Source organism: Musa acuminata, unplaced genomic scaffold (genome assembly GCF_036884655.1).
Source record: "Musa acuminata AAA Group cultivar baxijiao unplaced genomic scaffold, Cavendish_Baxijiao_AAA HiC_scaffold_148, whole genome shotgun sequence".
NCBI lineage: Eukaryota > Viridiplantae > Streptophyta > Magnoliopsida > Zingiberales > Musaceae > Musa > Musa acuminata.
In genome coordinates, this window is record NW_027020424.1 from 1 (window position 1) to 22,500 (window position 22,500).

Genomic DNA, 22,500 nt, shown 5'->3' on the forward strand with positions numbered 1-22,500 from the left:
GAAAATGACGATATGGAAACAAGACAGGGATTTTGTACAATGAAACTGTACAACAATTTTGAAAAGGGATGTAGCGCAGCTTGGTAGCGCGTTGTTTTGGGTACAAAATGTCACGGGTTCAAATCCTGTCATCCCTACCTATTACTTCTCCCATGGGCAGTAACGAGGGATTCATTGAGATCGATTAAAATTGGACATAATCTTCCGGTCTTGCATACTATATGTATGCAAGACGTATTGGGGGTAGAAAAATTACTTTTCTTTACAGTACAGTCGTATCTCCTGTCATAAGGATAAGAAAGCGCTCTTAGTTCAGTTCGGTAGAACGCGGGTCTCCAAAACCCGATGTCGTAGGTTCAAATCCTACAGAGCGTGATTCGGTTTATTTGATGTCGAATCACAATAAAATAATTAATAATTTAACAAAACAAAAAGTTGAATTGTAACTTGAATTTGACCTCCTTCCTGCAGGAGGTCAATCAAAAAAAGAAAGAAATATTACTCAATCAAAGGTCCAACTGATCACCACGTCTATATTGTAAATATGCGGTTACGAATAATCCTGCTAAAGTAATAGGAATTAGACCTAAGACGATTCCAAATAGAAAAACTTCAATCATTTCGGTTTGTTTAAGGGGATAAAAAGAAAGGTAAGATCTATCCCTAAATATTAATCTGAATTATCCGTGAATCTCAATGACCAAGAATTGGCAATTGATGTGAGAAAGAACCATAGAATACCCGGAATCTCAGAGAAATATTCGTTTTTATCAATTTTTCATTCAATTCATTTCAAATAAGTCGTATCTTGTTCAAACCAATGAATAGAGCTGAGGTTATAGTTAAAGCAGCCAGTAGAAAACCGAAATAACTAGTTATAGTAAGCATGAAAGAGCTAAATTAGATATGTTCTTTTGCTACATATGTTGATAAAACACTTACCTAAGTTTCAATTTTTACAAAATACGACGGCAAGAAAAAATCAATTGACAGAATTAGTTTAGTTCCAATTGAAAATTCTGGATTCATCAGTCATTATAGATAAGACTAACTAAGAGTGACATAGGTAGAAAAATTCGATTCATCTGCTGTGACATTGACCGATCCTATGATTCGGAATCAACAGATTCATTGTGGAATTTGTGAGTTGAATAAAGTATTTGTGAGTTGAATAAAGTAATAGTAAAAGTAAGTAAAATATAAAGTATAAGTAAAAGTAATAGTAATTAAGAACTGTGCCGTGTAACTTCATTCAAAACTTAAATTACTTATGGACTTATACTTAAATATTAAATAAAATATTAAATAAAATATAAGTAATTTAAGTAATTTTGGAATAAAAGAATTGGATTTGAAAATTCCATTTTAATCATTTCCTTTCTATTTCAATAGGATCTAATCCTTTTTGGAACGAACGGCCTGATACTATTTACCTTTTATTTATTTTAACTCATTGGACTCAGTACAGTAATAGGTTGCTTAATTGCCCATAACATAATATTTCGAATGAAAAGAAAAAGGTGTCCCACGATCTATCGAAAAAAATAAAACCTTTACTCTATTTTTCATTTTTATATTTTTATTCTTTTTTTCAGGTCCAACTCGATTCAAAGACGAACAACTTCCATTATCCTTTTAGATTCTATATTCTGTCTTTCCATATCATGGAGTTCCATACTTCTAGTTTTGGTCAAGAAAGAACCTTTGTTTTGGATCTAATACAATAACGGTTGCATCACGAATATGGATTGTTCCAACTGGGTTCTGTTTCTTTCATGTTCTGTTTCTTTCACTAATATAGTATATACTATTGTATTTTGTATTACAGTATATTTATTGTATTATACGACCAACCAATTACTTGAAATAAAAAGATTTGAACAAAAAAACTTTTAACCAAAAAATGGGTTTATTATAGATTTCGCATACATATAATTGAATTGTGTGAATATTATAATATGCTTCATAAATTATTAGAAACCATCGATTCACGCTTTTCCAAGATCTTTACTTTCTATTATGAATCCAATAATGGAAATCTTATAAGGAATTTGAGTAATTTTCTATTGATCTATTGAATAACATAGAGTTATGCATAGACAAGGAACAAAAAAAGAAGAAAAGAATTATGTAGCATTTCGGTACCGATCGAGACTGCGTTGCTGTGCCAGAGGAAGGATAGCTATACTGATTCGGTATACTTGAAATAAACCTTTGGTACAAAATTGACGATCTCACAAAGATGCAATATCAGTAGTTTTCCATTTACTGATCCCATCTTTCAAGGAATCGATTCCTTTTTTGAATGTACAAAAATTTGTGGAGCTCAGAATGTCTGGAAGCACGGGAGAACGTTCTTTTGCTGATATTATTACCAGTATTCGATACTGGGTCATTCATAGCATTACTATACCTTCCCTATTCATTGCGGGTTGGTTATTCGTCAGTACGGGTTTAGCTTACGACGTGTTTGGAAGTCCTCGGCCAAACGAGTATTTCACAGAGAGCCGACAAGGTATTCCATTGATAACCGGCCGTTTTGATTCTTTGGAACAACTTGATGAATTTAGTAAATCCTTTTAGGAGGCCCCCAATGACCATAGATCGAACCTATCCAATTTTTACAGTGCGATGGTTGGCTGTTCACGGACTAGCTGTACCTACCGTTTCTTTTTTGGGGTCAATATCAGCAATGCAGTTCATCCAACGATAAACCTAATTTGAATTATAGAGCTATGACACAATCAAACCCGAATGAACAAAATGTTGAATTGAATCGTACCAGTCTATACTGGGGTTTATTACTCATTTTTGTACTTGCTGTTTTATTTTCCAATTATTTCTTCAATTGAAAGAAAGAAAGAGAATAGTAGGAATTCTCTTATCCCATTCGGAAAGATACCATCCTCATAATTATCCATGACTGTTTTTGTCTCTAGCACGACCATTTGAGAAAATGTGGAGGAAAGTAGGGGAAATGGCCGATACTACTGGAAGGATTCCTCTTTGGCTGGTTGGTACTGTAACTGGTATTCCTGTGATCGGTTTAATAGGTGTTTTCTTTTACGGTTCATATTCTGGGTTGGGTTCATCTCTCTAGTAATCGGATAAACCGGATTGTAGACATGAAAGAGTAAGAAAAGAACTCAACGGGACCTTACCCTCCTTTGTCTAATTAGAGCGATAAGGTCCCGTTGAGTTCTTTTCTTACTCTTATAGGAAGATTATGATCTATTCCATAACATACAAATTGGCCAGTCAACATAATCAAAATATTATATTCGTAGAAATGAAATGACAAAACGGATCCTTTGCTCTGATGTTTCAAACCACTCTATTCTTTTGTTTCTTAATAATGTTTTTGAAGAATTGAATCTATTGATTGATTCATAGTCTCTGTTCTTCCTTTCCTCCATAATATTAACTCTTATGAAGAAACAAGAAAAGAGTAATCAATGGATTTTCTGAATAATACAATATTATATAGATTTCTACGCATGAGACATCCTGCAAATAATATACTAAACTACTAATAGAACTTACTCTATAGAACTTACTCTATAAAACTCTATAATATAATTTGTTTGAATAATTTCTCTTGAATAATTTCTCTAAGTTAAAAGTTTAAGTTAATTGAAGAAGTTCTATTTGCTCAATCAATTATTCCCCTAATCCTTTCTCTCTTTTTGTTTGTCCACAACTTCCTATGAATCTAACCAAAAGAGTTCTGGTGGACCCGGAAAAGAAGGAATGGTAATCTTTGACGAACAGGAGAAAAAATCATTATTATTTCGATATAAGACGACACAAGAAAAAGGATTTTCCGCCCTTTTCTTGTGTCGAATAGAAGACTCGTAAGACTAGTAATCCCTCCTAAAAGGATTTCTTTCTTTCATTTTTCCCATCCTTGCTCTGTATTCTCTTTCTTTGTATGTCTATTGTCTATTACTAAGAATAGGATACAAGTAATGAATTCCAGACATCCCGCAAAACGAAAAAAAAGTATAAACAAAGCAACCAAAAAGGTTTACAGATTTTTTGATCATACATAATTGTATGGATCAAAAAAAATTCGGCGCTTTTTACCAACTTGATGTTAAGGAATCTCTGCACCTAGAAATTCATTTCGTACAATTGAACCTTTTCAAACTGTTTCTTTTTAAGAACCAAAAAAACTTGTGCCAAAATAACAGATGCCAAGAAGAACAAAAGACCTTGGACCCGTAATGGGTCTTGAAGCACTATTTCTGCATCTCCCTGACCAAAGCCTCCCACATTGGGATTGCTTGTTAATGGTTGATCAAGCTTGATGGATTCACCCTCTGAAACAAGAAGTTCTGGTCCTGGAGGTATAATATCAACCACTTGATGTCCATCCGATGCATCAACTATGGTTATTTCATATCCCCCTTTTTCTTTACGTACTATTCTGCTTACTATACCTGCTGATGTAGCATTATAGACTGTATTGTTACTTTTGCTACCATCAGGATAAATCTGACCCCTTCCTCTGTTCCCACCTACGTATATGGGATATTTTAAGAAGTGAACGTCTTTCTTCGTAGCAGGGTCGGGGGAAAGAATGGGAAAGACGATTTCACTATATTTCTGACCGGGAACAGGACCTATCACAATAATATTTCTTTTGTTGGGACGATAACTCTGAAAAGACAGATTTCCTATCTTTTCTTTCAACTCAGGAGAAATACGATCAAGGGGGGCTAATTCGAATCCGTCGGGTAAAATGAGAACAGCCCCCACATTCAAAGTCCCCTTTTTACCATTAGCAAGAACTTGTTTCAGTTGCTTATCATAAGGGATTCGAACAACTGCTTCAAATACAGTATCAGGAAGCACAGCTTGCGGAACTTCAATATCCACGGGTTTATTAGCTAAATGGCAATTGGCACATACAATTCGTCCCGTTGCTTCTCGCGGGTTTTCATAACCCTGCTGCGCAAAAATGGGATATGCATTTGAAATAGATGCCCGAGTTATTACATATATCATGATCGATACAGAAATGGATCGAGTCATCTCTTCCTTTACCCAAGAAAAAGTATTTTTATTTTGCATGTCCAATCATTGATCCCCGAATTTCTACAATAAATTAGATAGGTAGCTAGTATAGTTCCCTATACACGAGTCTGTCATTGTACTGGAATAATTGTACTGGAATATAGGACGAATACCTTGAACAGATAAAAGTATAAAGAATTAAGTCAAATTGAAAATACTTTCTTTATACACGAAGAAAGATTCTGATTTGATTGATATAATAAGATCAAATGAGTTCTTTATTCATTCATTGAATGATAAATTACTACAAGCGAAGGAGATACACGATTTAAAAAAAGGAAGATCCAATATTTCACAATTGTATCTAGAATAACTGGAAAAGTGGAAACAAGACCAGATATAATTTGATCGTTATGATCCAATCCAAAATCGTTGTAGACCGAACCAATCATTAGTTCCCAACCATGGGTCGAGTGAAATCCGATCCATAAATCAGTAACTAAAAGAATAGAAAAAGCTTTTATTGTGTCACTTAAGTTATAGAGGAATTCCTGAACCCAAGAATTAAGAATGACGAGTTCTTCATTACTCAGAATAAAATAACCACTTAGAATAGCGAAACAGATTATATTTGTCGAGAAATGCAAAATGATATGGAGATCATATTCATTGTGTGCTTTGACTAATTGTATTGTTTCCTTGTGTATTTCTATATGAAGTTTTTGTATATGCGTTTCCGGGTACTCCTTTATCATTTCGTCCAATAGGAATAGTTCTTCTAATTCTATGAATCTTTCCAGAACGTTTTTCTCTTGAATATGATTCAAAAAATTTTCGGATTGCCTGGTATTCCACCAATTAGTAACCCAAGGTTCCAGACATTTATTAAATGAGAAAGAGACCCACCAGGGCAAAAATACTATAGATGCGAGATATGGGAGGGAGGCCGATGCTTTCTTTTTTTTCATTTTTTTTTTTCTGTGAATTGAATTGTTAATGAACCTGCTTCATTCGTTGACTCTATCTGATCTGATATTTCTTTGAAGCACGAGTTGTATAACAAGGTATTGACCTATGGGTCTATTCCTTTCCTATTATTGTGTAATAATTTTATTTTTTTTTTGATTTAGAAGGAATATAGACATAGAATAAGAGTTCTTTTCGGATGAAAATGAGAAAAAAAGAAATAAATATTATTCCAGATATCTCAATTGGGCAAATTTGAACCAATTTTATTTTCATTTGTTCCTTTCGATGAATACTCGAAAACCCACTTGAAGTAACGAATCGAGTTTCGAGACGAAAAAACTCCCCCTGGATCAATTAATTCTTTCGAAATGTTTCACCGTCTAACCAGAAAAGGGTATCAATTCCAAATCTTGGGCCTAAAAAGATGAATTCTGTATTACGAAATACATGTTCGGATAGGTTTGATGAATTTATATCTATACTTATTAGATTAGATTCGTTAGTTAGATTAGACCTTTTTCTAGTATAAAAGAATGAAGAAACTTCAGTTGTATTAAAAGAGGAATTAGCAAGTTCCTTCCCCCATCTTGAGAAAATATTTATTCTTCATTTTATTCTTCACTTCAGTTCGTTTCAAAATACTTCAATTGGTACGCGCAAGAAATAGGCCAATTCGGCAGCTTTTTGTTCAATTTCTCGTGGAGTAAAATTCTCATCAGTACGAGTCAAGGGAATGGCTCCTTGGCCTCTGATTTCCATATAAAGGACACGACGAGTATAAAGACCCTCTTTAACCTCTATTCTGATTGATTGGATATCTCTCATAAAGAAGCGAAGGAAGATGCGACGATTTATTCCAGGAAATCCCCAGCGAAAAATACACACTATTCCTTCTTTTCTATCGAATCGGTCATAACCGCTACCTACATTCCACGAAATTGTGCACCACAAATACGAGCTAATGAATAGACCCGCGATCCCGTAGAAAGACATCACGATCCCTTGTGGAAAAAAAATGATTTGCTGAGATGTAAATACGGGTATCAAATTCCTACCAAGATAACTGGAAGTTCCAACCACTAAGAATCCTAGTGAACCTAAAAAAAGGATACAGGCCCAGCAAAAATTACTCGTTTTTCGAGACCCCGTTATAAGTTCTATCCATATATGTTCTGATCGCCAATTCATACTATACTAGATCCAGTGCATTCGATTGGAATTGAGCGAATAACCCAAATAAATTTGACTTTACCTTTCTTGATCCCGAAGTAACTTTCATCAACTAGCACTATTCTGATGTGAAACATTAGGAGAGTAATTGGTTAGATACATTGACTTTCTATTTAAAATATTCACTAATCCATTTTGAACCAGCTATATTCACATATACATGCATTTATGCAGATATCATATATCCGCATAACGATTCTTTCATTTGTGTGTTCGGAAAGAGCCACATATCATACCATATTACACGAGATAAATATCTGTATTATCATCCAGTGTTGAAATAAATTGATAAGATTCGGTCCCATTGGGTCTAGACAATCTTATTTTTTTGGACATGAAGAAATAAGGAAACCATTGCAATTGCCGGAAATACTAGGCCCACTAAAGGCACAAAAATAGAGGGTAAGTTGGGATCTGTCATAGAATAGGTGCCTCAATTTAATATTTCTATCTGTTTTAATATTTCTATCTATTAGAAAGATATCTTCTTATGATATATCTATTACTTATGATATATCTATTATAAGTAATATCAAGCCATTATTATATTATATCAAGCCATTATTATATTATAAATATATTATAAAAAATTATAATAAATATTATTTATTTATAATATTTATTTATAAGTAATAAGTAATATCAACTATAATTCTATATGATTAGATAGAAAATGACTAGATAGAAACTATATATTCTATATTCTAAAACTATATATTCTATATTCTAAAATATAATAAATAAAATATAATAAAATATAAAATAAAAATTATCCGAAACCTCTGTCTCTTATTACAAGGAGAACTTATGTCACCAAAGAAAACACCTGATTACGACGAATTAAATACTTGTTCGCTACAAATAAAATAACTGAATCTAGTGCTATACTTTACATTTTTGAACTTGGATTCAAGGGAAAGAAACCGTGGAGCTGAAATAACTCACCCAGAACACCTTTTAAAAGATTACGTGGTACTATTGGGTCGAATAAACCTTTATGGAATAAATACTCAGACACTTGTGAACCTTCAGGTATTACCTTTTTTAATGTTTGTTCAATTACTCTTTTACCCGCAAATGCAATGTAGGCGTTAGGTTCAGCAATAATGATATCCCCCAACATACCAAAACTGGCTGTTACTCCACCAGTTGTAGGAGATGTAAGAATTGATACATAGAATAACTTTTTATCTGATTGATAATTAGATGAAGCAGAAGATATTTTAGCCATTTGCATCAAGCTCAAACTTCCTTCTTGCATGCGTGCTCCTCCAGAAGCACACACAATAATGACAGGTAGAGATCGATTAGTAGCATACTCGATCAAACGAGTAATTTTCTCGCCTACTACGGATCCCATACTACCTCCCATAAACTGAAAATCCATAACGCCAATTGCTACGGGAATACCATTTATTTGACCTATGCCTGTTTGAATAGCATCAGCTAAACCTGTCCTTCTTTGATAAGAATCGATACGATCTCCATAAGGTTCCTCTTTTGAACGAAAATCAATGGGGTCTATAGATATCATATCTTTATCCAGAGGATCCCAAGTTCCGGGATCAATCGAAAGTTCAATTCTATCTGAACTACTCATTTTCAAATGATATCCACACTGTTCACAAATATTCATTTTTGACTTAAAAAATTTTTTATAATTTAATCCATAACAATTTTCGCATTGAACCCATAAATGTTTGTATTTTTGATTTATATTGAAATCATTGGATTCTACTTCTTCATGGAAGTCGGATTCTACTTCTTCATGGAATTCTACTTCTTCATGGAATTCTACTTCTTCATTGAAATCGGATTCCACTTCTTCATTGAAATCGGATTCCACTTCTTCATTGAAATCGGATTCCACTTCTTCATTGAAATCGGATTCCACTTCTTCATTGAAATCAGATTCTACTTCTTCATTGAAATCATTGGATTCTACTTCTTCGTGGAATTCTACTTCTTCATGGAAATCGGATTCTACTTCTTCATGGAAGTCGGATTCTACTTCTTCGTGGAATTCTACTTCTTCATGGAAATCGGATTCCACCTCTTCATGGAAATCATTGAAATTTTTTCTAGTTCTTTTACTAGACCTACCGCTCTCACTACTATTTCTATTTTCAGTACAAATGAAGTTATAAAAGTAACTGTCACTGTAATTGTTGGTACTACCCGAAATAGAACTATTAATACTGACTTCAAAACGAAGATAACTATCAATGCAACTATTAATGTGATTATTCCAACCAGATTGAGTATCATACATGTAATGATAATAGTAGTGATTCTTTTTCTTAGACCCCCTACTCAAATAACTAGAAAGTTTTTTTTCTAGTTCACTCAGAAAAGAACTATCATTGTCAACCTCAAAAATCTGATTTTCAATATCAAAATATACAGAGTAACTGTCACCATTACTATCCCTAACTAAAAAAGTGTCATCAGAGATCAAACTCCAAATATCCTTGATTTCAAATAAAGAATCAACATTAGTGAAACTATAATTACCACTATGATTCCAACTAGGAATCTTTTTCTTCGTATCGTTCTTCGTATCGTTTAGAATAGGTTGTTCACTTCTACTGGTATGTCCAATACCATCAAGACTATCCATTGATTTACTTAGCCCACACCTAGATTTACTTAGCCCACACCTATGTTCTAACTTCTCGTTAGACAACATCGAACGGAACCACCATTTTCCCATAGAGTCTTTCTACCCCCTATTTGATGAAATACAATACATTCGATGGATAATCATTTTACTTTCACTATTTGATTTCTTATCAGAATTAAGCATACGAATCTAATCCTAATCATTAGGATTGTTAATTAATAACGAGTAAGTATTGAAAGAACGAGTAAGTATTGAAAGAAATGATTCTCCTTTGTGGGAAGCCGAGGTATCACTTCAATATATATTGATAGAATCTTTTTATAAATTTTAAAATAGAAAGACACAGCTTTCTTCCATGTGATGTACAAATTCTCATCGAAAATAGAGATAGTTGTTTATTTCTATAAATAAAGAATAAAGAATTTGTTCTCGTATAATCAAATAATTAAGTTTCTATTTTAACATGGAACGAAAAAGACAATATATAGGATGGGTAAAGGAGCCTTTCCCTTGGCTTGATCTATGGCCTGAAACTAGGAGATATAAAAAAGTCCACCAATCCCAAGGATCCATAATTAATCCAATCCTATGGATCCAACAACAAACAATAGAAGTATTGAGTTGTTTAGTCTTCGATCTTATCTTGTATATATATAGGTAAGATCTGTACATCTGTACATATAAAAGATATATGCAAATACATAGTATAGAATGCTCATTCTTTTTTTTTTTATTCGGCAATCGGCCCAATCTTTTTTTTAGGAAAAGATTGGGCCGACTTTAATTGCAATCAATTAGGAGAACAAACAGGAATTACTGAATTATGCACACTTACTTTTTCTCTTTATCTAGCTTATCTACTGGTTCGAATTCGAATTTGATCTCTTTCCATACTTCACAAGCAGCGGCTAGTTCAGGGCTCCATTTGCTAGCTTCACGGATAATTTCATTACCTTCACGAGCAAGATCACGTCCCTCATTACGAGCTTGTACACACGCCTCTAAAGCCACCCTATTAGCTACTGCACCAGGTGCATTTCCCCAAGGGTGTCCTAAAGTTCCTCCGCCAAACTGTAGTACGGAATCATCCCCAAAGATTTCGGTCAGAGCAGGCATATGCCAAACATGAATACCCCCTGAAGCCACGGGCAGAACACCTGGCATAGAGACCCAATCTTGAGTGAAGAAAATACCGCGACTTCGGTCTTTTTCGATATAATCATCACGTAATAAATCAACGAAACCTAAAGTCATCTCACGTTCCCCTTCCAGTTTACCTACTACTGTACCGGCGTGAATATGATCTCCACCAGACATACGTAATGCTTTAGCTAGTACACGGAAATGCATACCATGATTTTTCTGTCTATCAATAACTGCATGCATTGCGCGATGGATGTGAAGAAGTAGGCCGTTGTCACGGCAATAATGAGCCAAGCTAGTATTTGCAGTGAATCCACCAGTTAAGTAGTCATGCATTACGATAGGAACTCCTAATTCTCTGGCACATATGGCCCTTTTCATCATTTCTTCACATGTACCCGCAGTAGCATTCAAGTAATGTCCTTTGATTTCACCTGTTTCGGCCTGCGCTTTAAAAAGTGCTTCGGTGCAAAATAAGAAACGATCTCTCCAACGCATAAATGGTTGTGAGTTTACGTTTTCATCATCTTTGGTAAAATCAAGTCCACCACGTAGACATTCATAAACCGCTCTACCGTAGTTTTTTGCAGATAATCCCAATTTTGGTTTAATAGTGCATCCCAATAGGGGACGACCATACTTGTTCAACTTATCTCTTTCAACCTGAATGCCGTGAGGCGGGCCTTGGAAAGTTTTGGAATAAGAAGTGGGAATTCGCAGATCCTCCAGACGTAGAGCTCGTAAGGCTTTGAAACCAAATACATTACCCACAATGGAAGTAAACATGTTAGTAACAGAACCTTCTTCAAAAAGGTCTAAAGGATAAGCTACATAAGCAATATATTGATTTTCCTCCCCAACAACGGCCTCGATGTGGTAGCATCGCCCTTTGTAACGATCAAGACTGGTAAGTCCATCAGTCCACACAGTTGTCCATGTACCAGTAGAAGATTCGGCAGCTACCGCAGCCCCTGCTTCTTCGGGCGGAACTCCAGGTTGAGGAGTTACTCGGAATGCTGCCAAGATATCAGTATCTTTGACTTCGTAGTCAGGAGTATAATAATTCAATTTGTAATCTTTAACACCAGCTTTAAATCCAACACTTGCTTTAGTCTCTGTTTGTGGTGACATAAGTCCCTCCCTACAACTCATGAATTAAGAATTCTCACAACGACAAGGTCTACTCGATATAGATTATGCATGAATGAAACCTTTGACAAAAATAAAAATAAAAAAAAAGAAAAAAAATATTCAACTAATATTATCAACTAATTTCAATGTTATGTTAAAATGAAATGGTTCATTATTAGACCATGTATTTGATTCATCAAATACATCATTATTGTATACTCCAAATACATCATTATTGTATACTCTTTGATATATATGGCGCAACCCAAACCCAATGTTTGTTTTGCAAGTTTACAATAAAATCAAATGGATCTCCTTCTTATTTTGAATCCAAATACTAAGAAAAATTCACTCTTGACAGTGATATATGTTGTATATGTAAATCCTAGATGTGAAAATAGGCATAATTCATCCTAAAAGGGTATAAAGAATAGATAGGCGGAAATCCAATATCTATTCAAAAAAAAAAAAGAACAATGGCCAATTAGATCGAAATAATGAATCATAAATGGAGTTCGGGTTCGAATTCTATAGATAATAGAATCTAATACGGATGGTTTTTCTATAATGATAGAGAAATGAAAGAGACTTACTCGTGATTTCATGTACTTAATATTTCTTTTGAAAAAAAGAAGGATTGGCTGAACTTGAAAATTGACTCATTGAATGAGTAATTGAATGAGTAAACGATTGAATCGTATTCGGTTGGGTGGTACCAACTAAATCAAGTGCTAACTCCCATTTATTTCTTATTGAATTAACCGATCAACTTGCTATCGGACATTTATTTTCGACTTGGCATGGCACTATTCAAAAAAACTTTCGACATACTTTACTTTAATTATAATTATGAGAATCAATCCTACCCCTTCTAGTCCTGCGGTTTCCACACTTGAAGAACAAAACCTAGGGCGTATCGCTCAAATTATTGGCCCAGTACTGGATGTTGTTTTTCCTCCGGGCAAGATGCCTAATATTTATAACGCTTTGGTAGTTAAGGGTCGAGATACTATTGGTCAGCAAATTAATGTGACTTGTGAGGTACAACAATTATTAGGAAATAATCGAGTTAGAGCTGTAGCTATGAGTGCTACAGATGGACTGATGAGAGGAATGGAAGTGATTGACACGGGAGCTCCTCTAAGCGTTCCAGTCGGTGGAGCTACCCTCGGACGAATTTTCAACGTTCTTGGGGAGCCTGTTGATAATTTAGGTCCTGTAGATACTAGCACAACATCTCCTATTCATAGACCTGCACCTGCCTTTATACAGTTAGAGACGAAATTATCAATCTTTGAAACAGGAATTAAAGTAGTGGATCTTTTAGCTCCTTATCGCCGTGGAGGAAAAATCGGACTATTTGGAGGAGCTGGAGTAGGTAAAACAGTACTCATCATGGAATTGATCAACAACATTGCCAAAGCTCATGGAGGCGTATCTGTATTTGGCGGAGTAGGCGAACGTACTCGTGAAGGAAATGATCTTTACATGGAAATGAAAGAATCCGGAGTAATTAATGAAAAAAATATTGCAGAATCAAAAGTAGCTCTAGTCTACGGTCAAATGAATGAACCGCCGGGAGCTCGTATGAGAGTTGGTTTGACTGCCCTAACTATGGCGGAATATTTCCGGGATGTTAATGAACAAGACGTACTTCTATTCATCGACAATATCTTTCGTTTCGTCCAAGCAGGATCAGAAGTATCCGCCTTATTGGGGAGAATGCCTTCTGCAGTGGGTTATCAACCTACCCTTAGTACAGAAATGGGTTCTTTGCAAGAAAGAATTACTTCTACCAAAGAGGGATCTATAACTTCGATCCAAGCCGTTTATGTACCTGCGGACGATTTGACCGACCCTGCTCCTGCCACGACATTTGCACATTTAGATGCTACTACCGTATTATCGAGAGGATTAGCTGCCAAAGGTATTTATCCAGCAGTGGATCCTTTAGATTCAACGTCAACTATGTTACAACCTCGGATCGTTGGCGAGGAACATTATGAAACTGCGCAAAGAGTTAAGCAAACTTCACAACGTTACAAAGAACTTCAGGACATTATAGCTATTCTTGGGTTGGACGAATTATCCGAAGAAGATCGTTTAACTGTAGCAAGAGCACGAAAAATCGAGCGTTTCTTATCACAACCCTTCTTCGTGGCAGAAGTATTTACTGGTTCTCCAGGAAAATATGTTGGTCTTGCAGAAACAATTAGGGGGTTTCAACTGATCCTTTCCGGAGAATTAGACAGTCTTCCCGAGCAGGCCTTTTATTTAGTAGGTAACATCGATGAAGCTACCGCGAAAGCTATGAACTTAGAAGAGGAGAGCAAATTGAAGAAATGACCTTAAATCTTTGTGTACTGACTCCTAATCGAATTATTTGGGACTCAGAAGTGAAAGAAATAATTTTATCTACTAATAGTGGCCAAATTGGCGTATTACCAAACCACGCCCCTATTGCCACGGCTGTAGATATAGGTCTTTTGAGAATACGCCTCAACAACGACCAATGGTTAACGGTGGCTCTGATGGGTGGTTTCGCTAGAATAGGTAATAATGAAATCACCATTTTAGGAAATGATGCGGAAATAAGTACTGACATTGATCCGCAAGAAGCTCAACAAGCTCTTGAAATAGCTGAAGCTAACTTGAGTAGAGCTGAGGGTAAGAGACAAGCAATTGAAGCGAATCTAGCTCTCAGACGAGCTAGGACACGAGTAGAGGCTGTCAATGTTATTTCCTACTAGTCAAGTCAATACATCAAAATAATAAAGAGAAGTTTTTAAAAAGTTCTTTATTATACACCACATGTTGATTCTGCCAATTGAACACAATCAAGTCTAATCTGATAAAACAAAAAAAGAAGATGGGGTAGAAAAACTTATTAGATATCATTTCATCGACTCCGGTATCTAATAAGTTCTACCTACTATTGGATTTGAACCAATGACTCCCGCCGTATGAAAGCAATACTCTAACCACTGAGTTAAGTAGGTCATTTATCACCACAAAAAGAACCCATCACTTCGGGGATTATAGGTGGAATATTATTTCTAAGCAATACTAATCTGTTCTGTTAAGCGTAAATAAATCTGTTCTGTTAAGCGTAAATAAAATAAATAGATCAGAGAGCTATGATGTGGATTATGGAATATCCATCTTGACAAGAAATTATCTATATGTTAAGATGTCTATGACAAGGGCTATAGCTCAGTTGGTAGAGCACCTCGTTTACACGCGCGCCAATGCTTTTCAAAGGAGCCTATTATGCAATGAACATAATTGATCGTATTGAGAAATCGATGTCTTACTCCATAGGTTCGAGGGAACAAGAGAACAATAGCCTGACAAATATTTGGTTCGGTCCGATTCAGGCGCGAATTCAGTTGCCAAATCAAATAGAACCCGCCATTGATTTGATAGTTGATAAGGTAAATACCCAGCCCATTCAATGCTAGGCATAATGAGTATAAGGGCCTCAAAATAACCTCTTTTCGTCCTATGAACTTTAAGGTGTATGAAGTCTCATATTCGACTGTTGCAGCGGAGCGATAGAGATTCCATTTAACTTAGGTTGATCTAGGCCGAAGGCAGACCTAAGTCAAGATAACCCTTCTTTGAAACACTTTGGTATTGCTCCTAGATCAGAATACAAATAATAAATCAGAGCACATGGAACCATCTCATTATCTTCCTCTAAAGAAAAAATATGGTGGACTAACTGATCTTTACATCAGTTGATGAAAGAGCCCAATGCAACAAAATGCATGTTGGGTCTTTGAAACAGTTCGAATCATTTCGATAATAATCAGTTTGATCTGTTTTACCGAGAAGGTCTACGGTTCGAGTCCGTATAGCCCTAATCCTAATATATTATATTTTTGTTTAGTATAGTTTAGTGTTTAGTATATAGTTTAGTATGGTTTTCATTTCTATGGGACCAACCAAGTCTAATCCTAAGTCACATGGGTCTAGGACCTATTCTTTTCTTGGTCTTGGGTCTTGTCTTGTATTTGGAGAATCCCCCTAACTAATCACTAATCGTTTTTTGGCAGAACAAGAGCAACCTTATTGATTGATTCAGAGATAATGGAGAGATAACGAATTGGGCCTAAATATATTAACGTTTCTTCTTCTATATTCTATGAGTTGAGTGGGTTTGTGGATTTGATTTGGTCCGTCGAATCATTCGATAATGTGTGATTCTTTCTATTTGAAAATGTTATGTAAATCATTTATGATTCCGTCGATTATACTACTCCACTCTTTGCTATGTTTCATTGTCTAGTATAGGTTTGCTGTAAAACCTTTTTCTTGTAGCGAAATCTAACCCATTGCTTGGTCTTACCATTATATTATTAAGCGTTATTGCCGTAACAAAACAAACAAGTATTTTGGTTCATTCCAAATCGTAATCTTTGTTTAGTATTAGAGATTGGTCCGAAATAGAATGAATCTTTCATTCTAACTCTAATGAAATAACTCGATTCTTCTTATTTATTTCTGAGGAGGTGGGATAGTACAGGTTCCAAGTTTCCAATTTTTTGTATAGAAAGATATAAGTTGTTATATGTCACCTCTCAATTCAACGGATTGAATCAATTAAGAAAAATAGAAATGAAATCTAGGACAAGAAAAAGATAAAAAATCATTCGATGCATTAGATTATGTATTCATATTCGTATCAAATCAATAGAAGCAATGATCCTATACCCAGATTTTAATGAAAAAGGAATACTTCGAATAATATAGAATATGCTAGAAATCCCTAGACATTTTACCCCATATGACTATTGAAAAATTTAAGTTTTAAAAAAAGGAAATGAAATTATTATTATTTCATTATGTTGATTATATATAATCAACATAGTATTCTAATGAATATAGTATTCATAGTATTTAATTATAGGATATTTACTTTACTATATTATAGGGTATTGATATTTATTATAGTTATAGGCATAGGAATAGTTATAGGCATAGGATATTTTAGTATTTTATTACCTTTTTCTAGAGGATAGAGAACCCAAGACAAAGTGAGAGAGTTTTGTTTGTGTAAGAGCATCCTATGTCTACACCATATCTAAATAGAATCGAAATCCAAAATGTAAGTGGGATTCCATTAGATGAATCTTTAAACAAAACATGCCCCACAGCAAACAAACTCTAAACTATGCAGTTTGATTTGATCAAAATCAATTCTTGTTTCGCCTAAGATAAGAAGTTATGGATGAATTGACAATTCCGATTCGAATCGAATAATTCAGCATATTCCACATTAATAGGAGTACATTTATGTTTCTGCTTCACGAATATGATATTTTCTGGGCATTTCTAATAATATCAAGCGTTATTCCTATCTTGGCATTTGTAATTTCCGGAGTTTTAGCCCCGGTTAGTGAAGGACCAGAGAAGCTCTCTAGTTATGAATCGGGTATAGAACCCATTGGGGATGCTTGGTTACAATTTCGAATCCGCTATTACATGTTTGCTCTAGTTTTTGTTGTTTTTGATGTTGAAACGGTCTTTCTTTATCCATGGGCAATGAGTTTCGATGTATTGGGTGTATCTGTATTTATCGAAGCTTTAATTTTTGTGCTTATCCCAATTGTTGGTTCAGTTTATGCATGGCGAAAAGGAGCATTGGAATGGTCTTAACTGAATATTCAGACAATCAAAATAAAAATGAAGGAAAAGATTACATTGAGACAGTTATGAATTTGATTGAGTTTCCCTTAGTTGACAAAACAATTACCAATTCAGTTATTTCAACTACATTGAATGATCTTTCGAATTGGTCAAGACTTTCCAGTTTATGGCCGCTTCTATACGGTACCAGTTGTTGTTTCATTGAATTTGCTTCATTAATAGGCTCGCGATTCGACTTTGATCGTTATGGATTGGTACCAAGATCGAGTCCTAGACAAGCAGACCTAATTTTAACAGCCGGCACAGTAACAATGAAAATGGCTCCTTCTTTAGTAAGATTATATGAGCAAATGCCTGAACCAAAATATGTCATTGCTATGGGAGCTTGTACTATTACAGGAGGGATGTTCAGTACTGATTCTTATAGTACTGTTCGTGGAGTCGATAAGCTAATTCCTGTCGATGTCTATTTGCCGGGCTGCCCACCTAAACCAGAGGCGGTTATAGATGCTATAACGAAACTTCGTAAGAAAATATCTCGAGAAATCTTTGAAGATAGAACTGTGTCTCAACAGGAAAATCGATGTTTTACTACCAATCACAAGTTTTGTGTTAGACGCAGTACTCATACTGGAAATTATGATCAAGAATTGCTCTATCAATCACCATCTACTTCAGAGATACCTTCTGAAACATTTTTCAAATCCAAAAGTTCAGTATCTCCCCATGAATTAGTGAATCAGACAAGGTAAGGTTCTTTTGTGCAGAATAAGAAAGAAAGGGTCAATCTTTAAAAATTTCATTGTAAATTGAAATACTCATACAAATACAAATGTGGGAGAGATCAAGAAGATGCAGCAGGATCGTTTATCTGATTGGTTAGTCAACCATGATTTAGTTCATAGATCTTTGGGCTTTGATTGCCGAGGAATAGAAACTTTACAAATAAAAACCGAGGATTGGGATTCCATTGCTGTCATTTCATATGTATATGGTTACAATTATTTACGCTCCCAGTGTGCCTATGATGTAGCACCAGGCGGATTTTTAGCCAGTGTGTATCATCTTACGAGAATACAGTATGGTATAGCTAAACCAGAAGAGGTATGCATAAAAGTATTTGCCCCAAGGAATAATCCTAGAATCCCGTCTGTTTTCTGGATTTGGAGAAGTGCTGATTTTCAAGAACGCGAATCTTATGATATGTTGGGAATCTCTTATGATAATCATCCACGCCTTAAACGTATTTTGATGCCGGAAAGTTGGATAGGTTGGCCCCTACGTAAGGACTATATTACCCCCAATTTCTATGAAATACAAGATGCTCATTAAATGATAAGAAATTAATGTTTACTTAATACGACTATGACACGATTCCAGATTTCTTTCAAGTGAAGGAATATTTTTACGTTCCGTTCTAGATGAAAGAAAGTAACCGGACTTTAATTCGTATTATGGATAACCTAAAAAAAACTTCATTTATATTCCAAAATTTGGAATAGATCATATCCATTTCGTATGAGCAGAAACAATGGGATGAATCAAAAGAGTTCTGCACTATGAACTTTGTACCGCGCACATAACTTACTTAGATGTAGATGGACCTCGGAAAGTAACGTAAGCAAGAGTGAAGAAATGGAATAAATGTCAAAAATATGAAATGAAGAAATGAAAAGGGATTGGATTTTATTTGTACTGTGTCTGAAGTGCATTCTGTCTATTGCTATCTTTTAACTCCTCTCGACTTTTAAGTTTTTTTTTACTTTTACTTATTTATTTTTATTTTGAATATAGATGAAGACTTAATATTCTTTTTGAATGAGAGAAAGCACAGTATGAAGAAACAAGAAAGAAAAAAGAGACGGGAGCATAATCTCACTTTGTTCTTTACCATAACCATCCATACATATATTTTTTACCAATCCCCCCAAGGGGAGGTATATATATATATACATCTAGATGAGTAAATATGTAACCAATCCCCCCAAGGGGAGGTATATATATATATATATATCTAGATGAGTAAATATGTAATAGATGAGTAAATATATGTAATAGATGAGTAAATATGTAACATCTAGATGAGTAAATACGTATCATGCTCTAGACTATTAACGCCCGATCTATCTCGATTAATTTGTATGAATATCTATCCGATACATTATTTACGTGTCAGGAACCAGATTTGAACTGGTGACACGAGGATTTTCAGTCCTCTGCTCTACCAACTGAGCTATCCCGACCATTTCCCGTGCATCATCCTAGTAGAGTACTTGTGTCTATGTTAATTAAAGGGACTAAAAAGTAGTAAAAAATTTGACAAGTAAGTGTAAGGATAATGATATGGACTGTGAATGATTCAATAATAGAGATTCTTTGCCCATATATGTTCATTTGTACAGGTTCTATCCAAATTGGGATAAGATCCAAGGATTTTAGTTCGGATCCGTTTGTGAAAGAGTAGAGTGAATGAGAAAGATAGTGAATTTTGTTTGAACTGAACCACTGATGAAAAAAAAGAAGAGGATAAATACTTAGGAAGTAAAATAGGCTTTTTATTGGGGATAGAGGGACTTGAACCCTCACGATTTAAAAAGTCGACGGATTTTCCTCTTACTATAAATTTCATTGTTGTCGGTATTGACATGTAGAATGGGACTCTCTCTTTATTCTCGTCCGATTAATCAGTTTTTCAAAAGATCTATCAAACTCTGGAATGAATGATTTCATAATTGAATATTCGATTCTTCCTTCAACTTCCATTGAAATGGATTCATAATAACTCTGAATTTTTCATATTATAATTATATATAATTATAATATAATAGATTCGGGTCATGATTAATCGTTTGATATGGCAGTATGTATACATACGTATTAGGTATATAGGACCATCTTTTCTGTAATTTTTATAGACGGATTCCTGCTACCAACAAAACGTAGTCAACTCCATTCGTTAGAACAGCTTCCATTGAGTCTCTGCACCTATCCTTTTAAATTCTAGTTTTATAAACCTTTGTTTTCTCAAAATAAGGATTTGGCTCAGGATTGCCCATTTTTAATTCCAGGGTTTCTCTGAATTTGGAAGTTACCACTTAGCAGGTTTCCATACTAAGGCTCAATCCAATCAAGTCCGTAGCGTCTACCGATTTCGCCATATCCCCTTTGATACCAAGACCTAGTTGGAATTCCAACTATCCTTTTCATTTATTTTGTTTGTTTGGACCCGTTGAATTCGTTAGATAATGATTTCTATATTGAAAAAGTGTATGCTGCTGTTTGATTTTTTTGGCTATCCCCCATCAGTTCATTTATATTGAATGAACCTTGTTTCAATCAGAAATGATTCTATCATTGATGTATCCGCAATTCAATATGGATAGATATATCCAACATATATATGTTTCTCCCTCCCTTTCATTTTTACAGTGCGATTTGGAATAGTGGAACGGTCGATATTCATTCTTCTTTTTTTTTGTCCTATCTCCTCCTTTTCCGAATCAAACCAGAGGAATGTCTCATTTTCATTTAGATTGTATCTTTATCCTTATCTTTTTTTTTATCTTAGGACCGATTCGCTATAGCTATAATTAACATAATATAAATATATAAAATATAAATATATAAATAAATACATTATGTTGTATATTATAGTTAGATATAGTTAGAATAGTCAGAAGAATAGTCAGAATTATTATTATAGTTAGTTATAGTATATAGTTTAGAAGTATACTATATAACTATATAGAACTATACTATACTATATAGTTATATAGTTATAGTATAGTTATATAGTTATAGTTCATAGTTAATATTAAACGAATAGCTAATAGATAAGATCAGCTAATAGCTAAAATCCGGTAGTTTCCTCAATTTCTATATACTATTTCTGTTATGTTATGTGAGCCCGCTTAGCTCAGAGGTTAGAGCATCGCATTTGTAATGCGATGGTCATCGGTTCGACTCCGATAGCCGGCTTTTTCTCTATCGATTTTTCCGTGATTGATAATCTCTCTCCTCCTTTTCCCATATGTTATGTCGTGGTAACTTGCAACCATGACCAAAAAATGTATTGGAACAATTAGATCTCTCTCTACCGAACAAATCATAAAACGGAGCTGCAACTTCCTATATATACAAAAAATCCGGATATTGATACAATTTATTTTATTCTACTTTGTAGTATTTCGGTAAATTTAGCTTTGCTTTGTTTATCCCTTAGTTCAGTCTTAATTTATAGTTCAGTTTTCATTTTTTTATTCTGAAAAAATGAAATTTCAATAAAATCCATAAAATTAAAAAGGAGTCTTTATGTCTCGTTACCGAGGACCTCGTTTCAAAAAAATACGCCGTCTGGGGGCTTTACCAGGACTAACTAGTAAAAGACCTAGATCCGGAAGTGATCTTAAAAACCAATTGCGTTCTGGGAAAAGATCGCAGTATCGTATTCGTCTAGAAGAAAAACAGAAATTGCGTTTTCATTATGGTCTGACAGAGCGACAATTACTTAGATATGTGCATATCGCTGGAAAAGCTAAAGGGTCAACAGGTCAGGTTTTACTACAATTACTTGAGATGCGTTTGGATAACATCCTTTTCCGATTGGGTATGGCTTCGACCATTCCTGGAGCCAGGCAATTAGTTAACCATAGACATATTTTAGTTAATGGTCGTATAGTGGATATACCAAGTTATCGTTGTAAACCCAGAGATATTATTACTACGAAGGATAA

General features: G+C 34.7%; 4 protein-coding genes and 3 non-coding genes across 7 annotated transcripts; 3 read left to right on the forward strand and 4 right to left on the reverse strand.

Annotated features, from left to right (window-relative positions):
- Positions 1–301: 301 nt before the first annotated feature.
- Positions 302–375, forward strand: TRNAW-CCA (transfer RNA tryptophan (anticodon CCA)). The gene has a single exon. It is a non-coding gene; the product is annotated as a tRNA-Trp (tRNA).
- Positions 376–1,329: 954 nt separating this feature from the next.
- Positions 1,330–7,318, reverse strand: LOC135656185 (cytochrome f). Its single transcript, XM_065175820.1, has one exon. The coding sequence runs from the start codon at positions 5,074–5,076 to the stop codon at positions 4,114–4,116; it is 963 nt and encodes a 320-aa protein (XP_065031892.1). The 5' UTR covers positions 5,077–7,318; the 3' UTR covers positions 1,330–4,113.
- LOC135656182 (acetyl-coenzyme A carboxylase carboxyl transferase subunit beta, chloroplastic-like) lies at positions 5,970–10,000 on the reverse strand. Its single transcript, XM_065175817.1, has one exon. The coding sequence runs from the start codon at positions 9,929–9,931 to the stop codon at positions 8,108–8,110; it is 1,824 nt and encodes a 607-aa protein (XP_065031889.1). The 5' UTR covers positions 9,932–10,000; the 3' UTR covers positions 5,970–8,107.
- A 593-nt stretch (positions 10,001–10,593) lies between these two features.
- On the reverse strand, positions 10,594–12,136 carry LOC135656184 (ribulose bisphosphate carboxylase large chain). Its single transcript, XM_065175819.1, has one exon. The coding sequence runs from the start codon at positions 12,134–12,136 to the stop codon at positions 10,673–10,675; it is 1,464 nt and encodes a 487-aa protein (XP_065031891.1). The 3' UTR covers positions 10,594–10,672.
- Positions 12,137–12,964: 828 nt separating this feature from the next.
- On the forward strand, positions 12,965–15,980 carry LOC135656183 (ATP synthase subunit beta, chloroplastic). Its single transcript, XM_065175818.1, has one exon. The coding sequence runs from the start codon at positions 12,965–12,967 to the stop codon at positions 14,459–14,461; it is 1,497 nt and encodes a 498-aa protein (XP_065031890.1). The 3' UTR covers positions 14,462–15,980.
- A 3,957-nt stretch (positions 15,981–19,937) lies between these two features.
- Positions 19,938–20,010, reverse strand: TRNAF-GAA (transfer RNA phenylalanine (anticodon GAA)). The gene has a single exon. It is a non-coding gene; the product is annotated as a tRNA-Phe (tRNA).
- A 1,662-nt stretch (positions 20,011–21,672) lies between these two features.
- Positions 21,673–21,745, forward strand: TRNAT-UGU (transfer RNA threonine (anticodon UGU)). The gene has a single exon. It is a non-coding gene; the product is annotated as a tRNA-Thr (tRNA).
- Positions 21,746–22,500: the final 755 nt, after the last annotated feature.

Excerpts from the sequence above, each read along its gene's own strand:
- LOC135656182 (XM_065175817.1), bottom strand. The coding sequence starts at position 9,931 with ATGGGAAAATGGTGGTTCCGTTCGATGTTGTCTAACGAGAAGTTAGAA.
- LOC135656184 (XM_065175819.1), bottom strand. The coding sequence starts at position 12,136 with ATGAGTTGTAGGGAGGGACTTATGTCACCACAAACAGAGACTAAAGCA.
- LOC135656185 (XM_065175820.1), bottom strand. The coding sequence starts at position 5,076 with ATGCAAAATAAAAATACTTTTTCTTGGGTAAAGGAAGAGATGACTCGA.
- LOC135656183 (XM_065175818.1), top strand. The coding sequence starts at position 12,965 with ATGAGAATCAATCCTACCCCTTCTAGTCCTGCGGTTTCCACACTTGAA.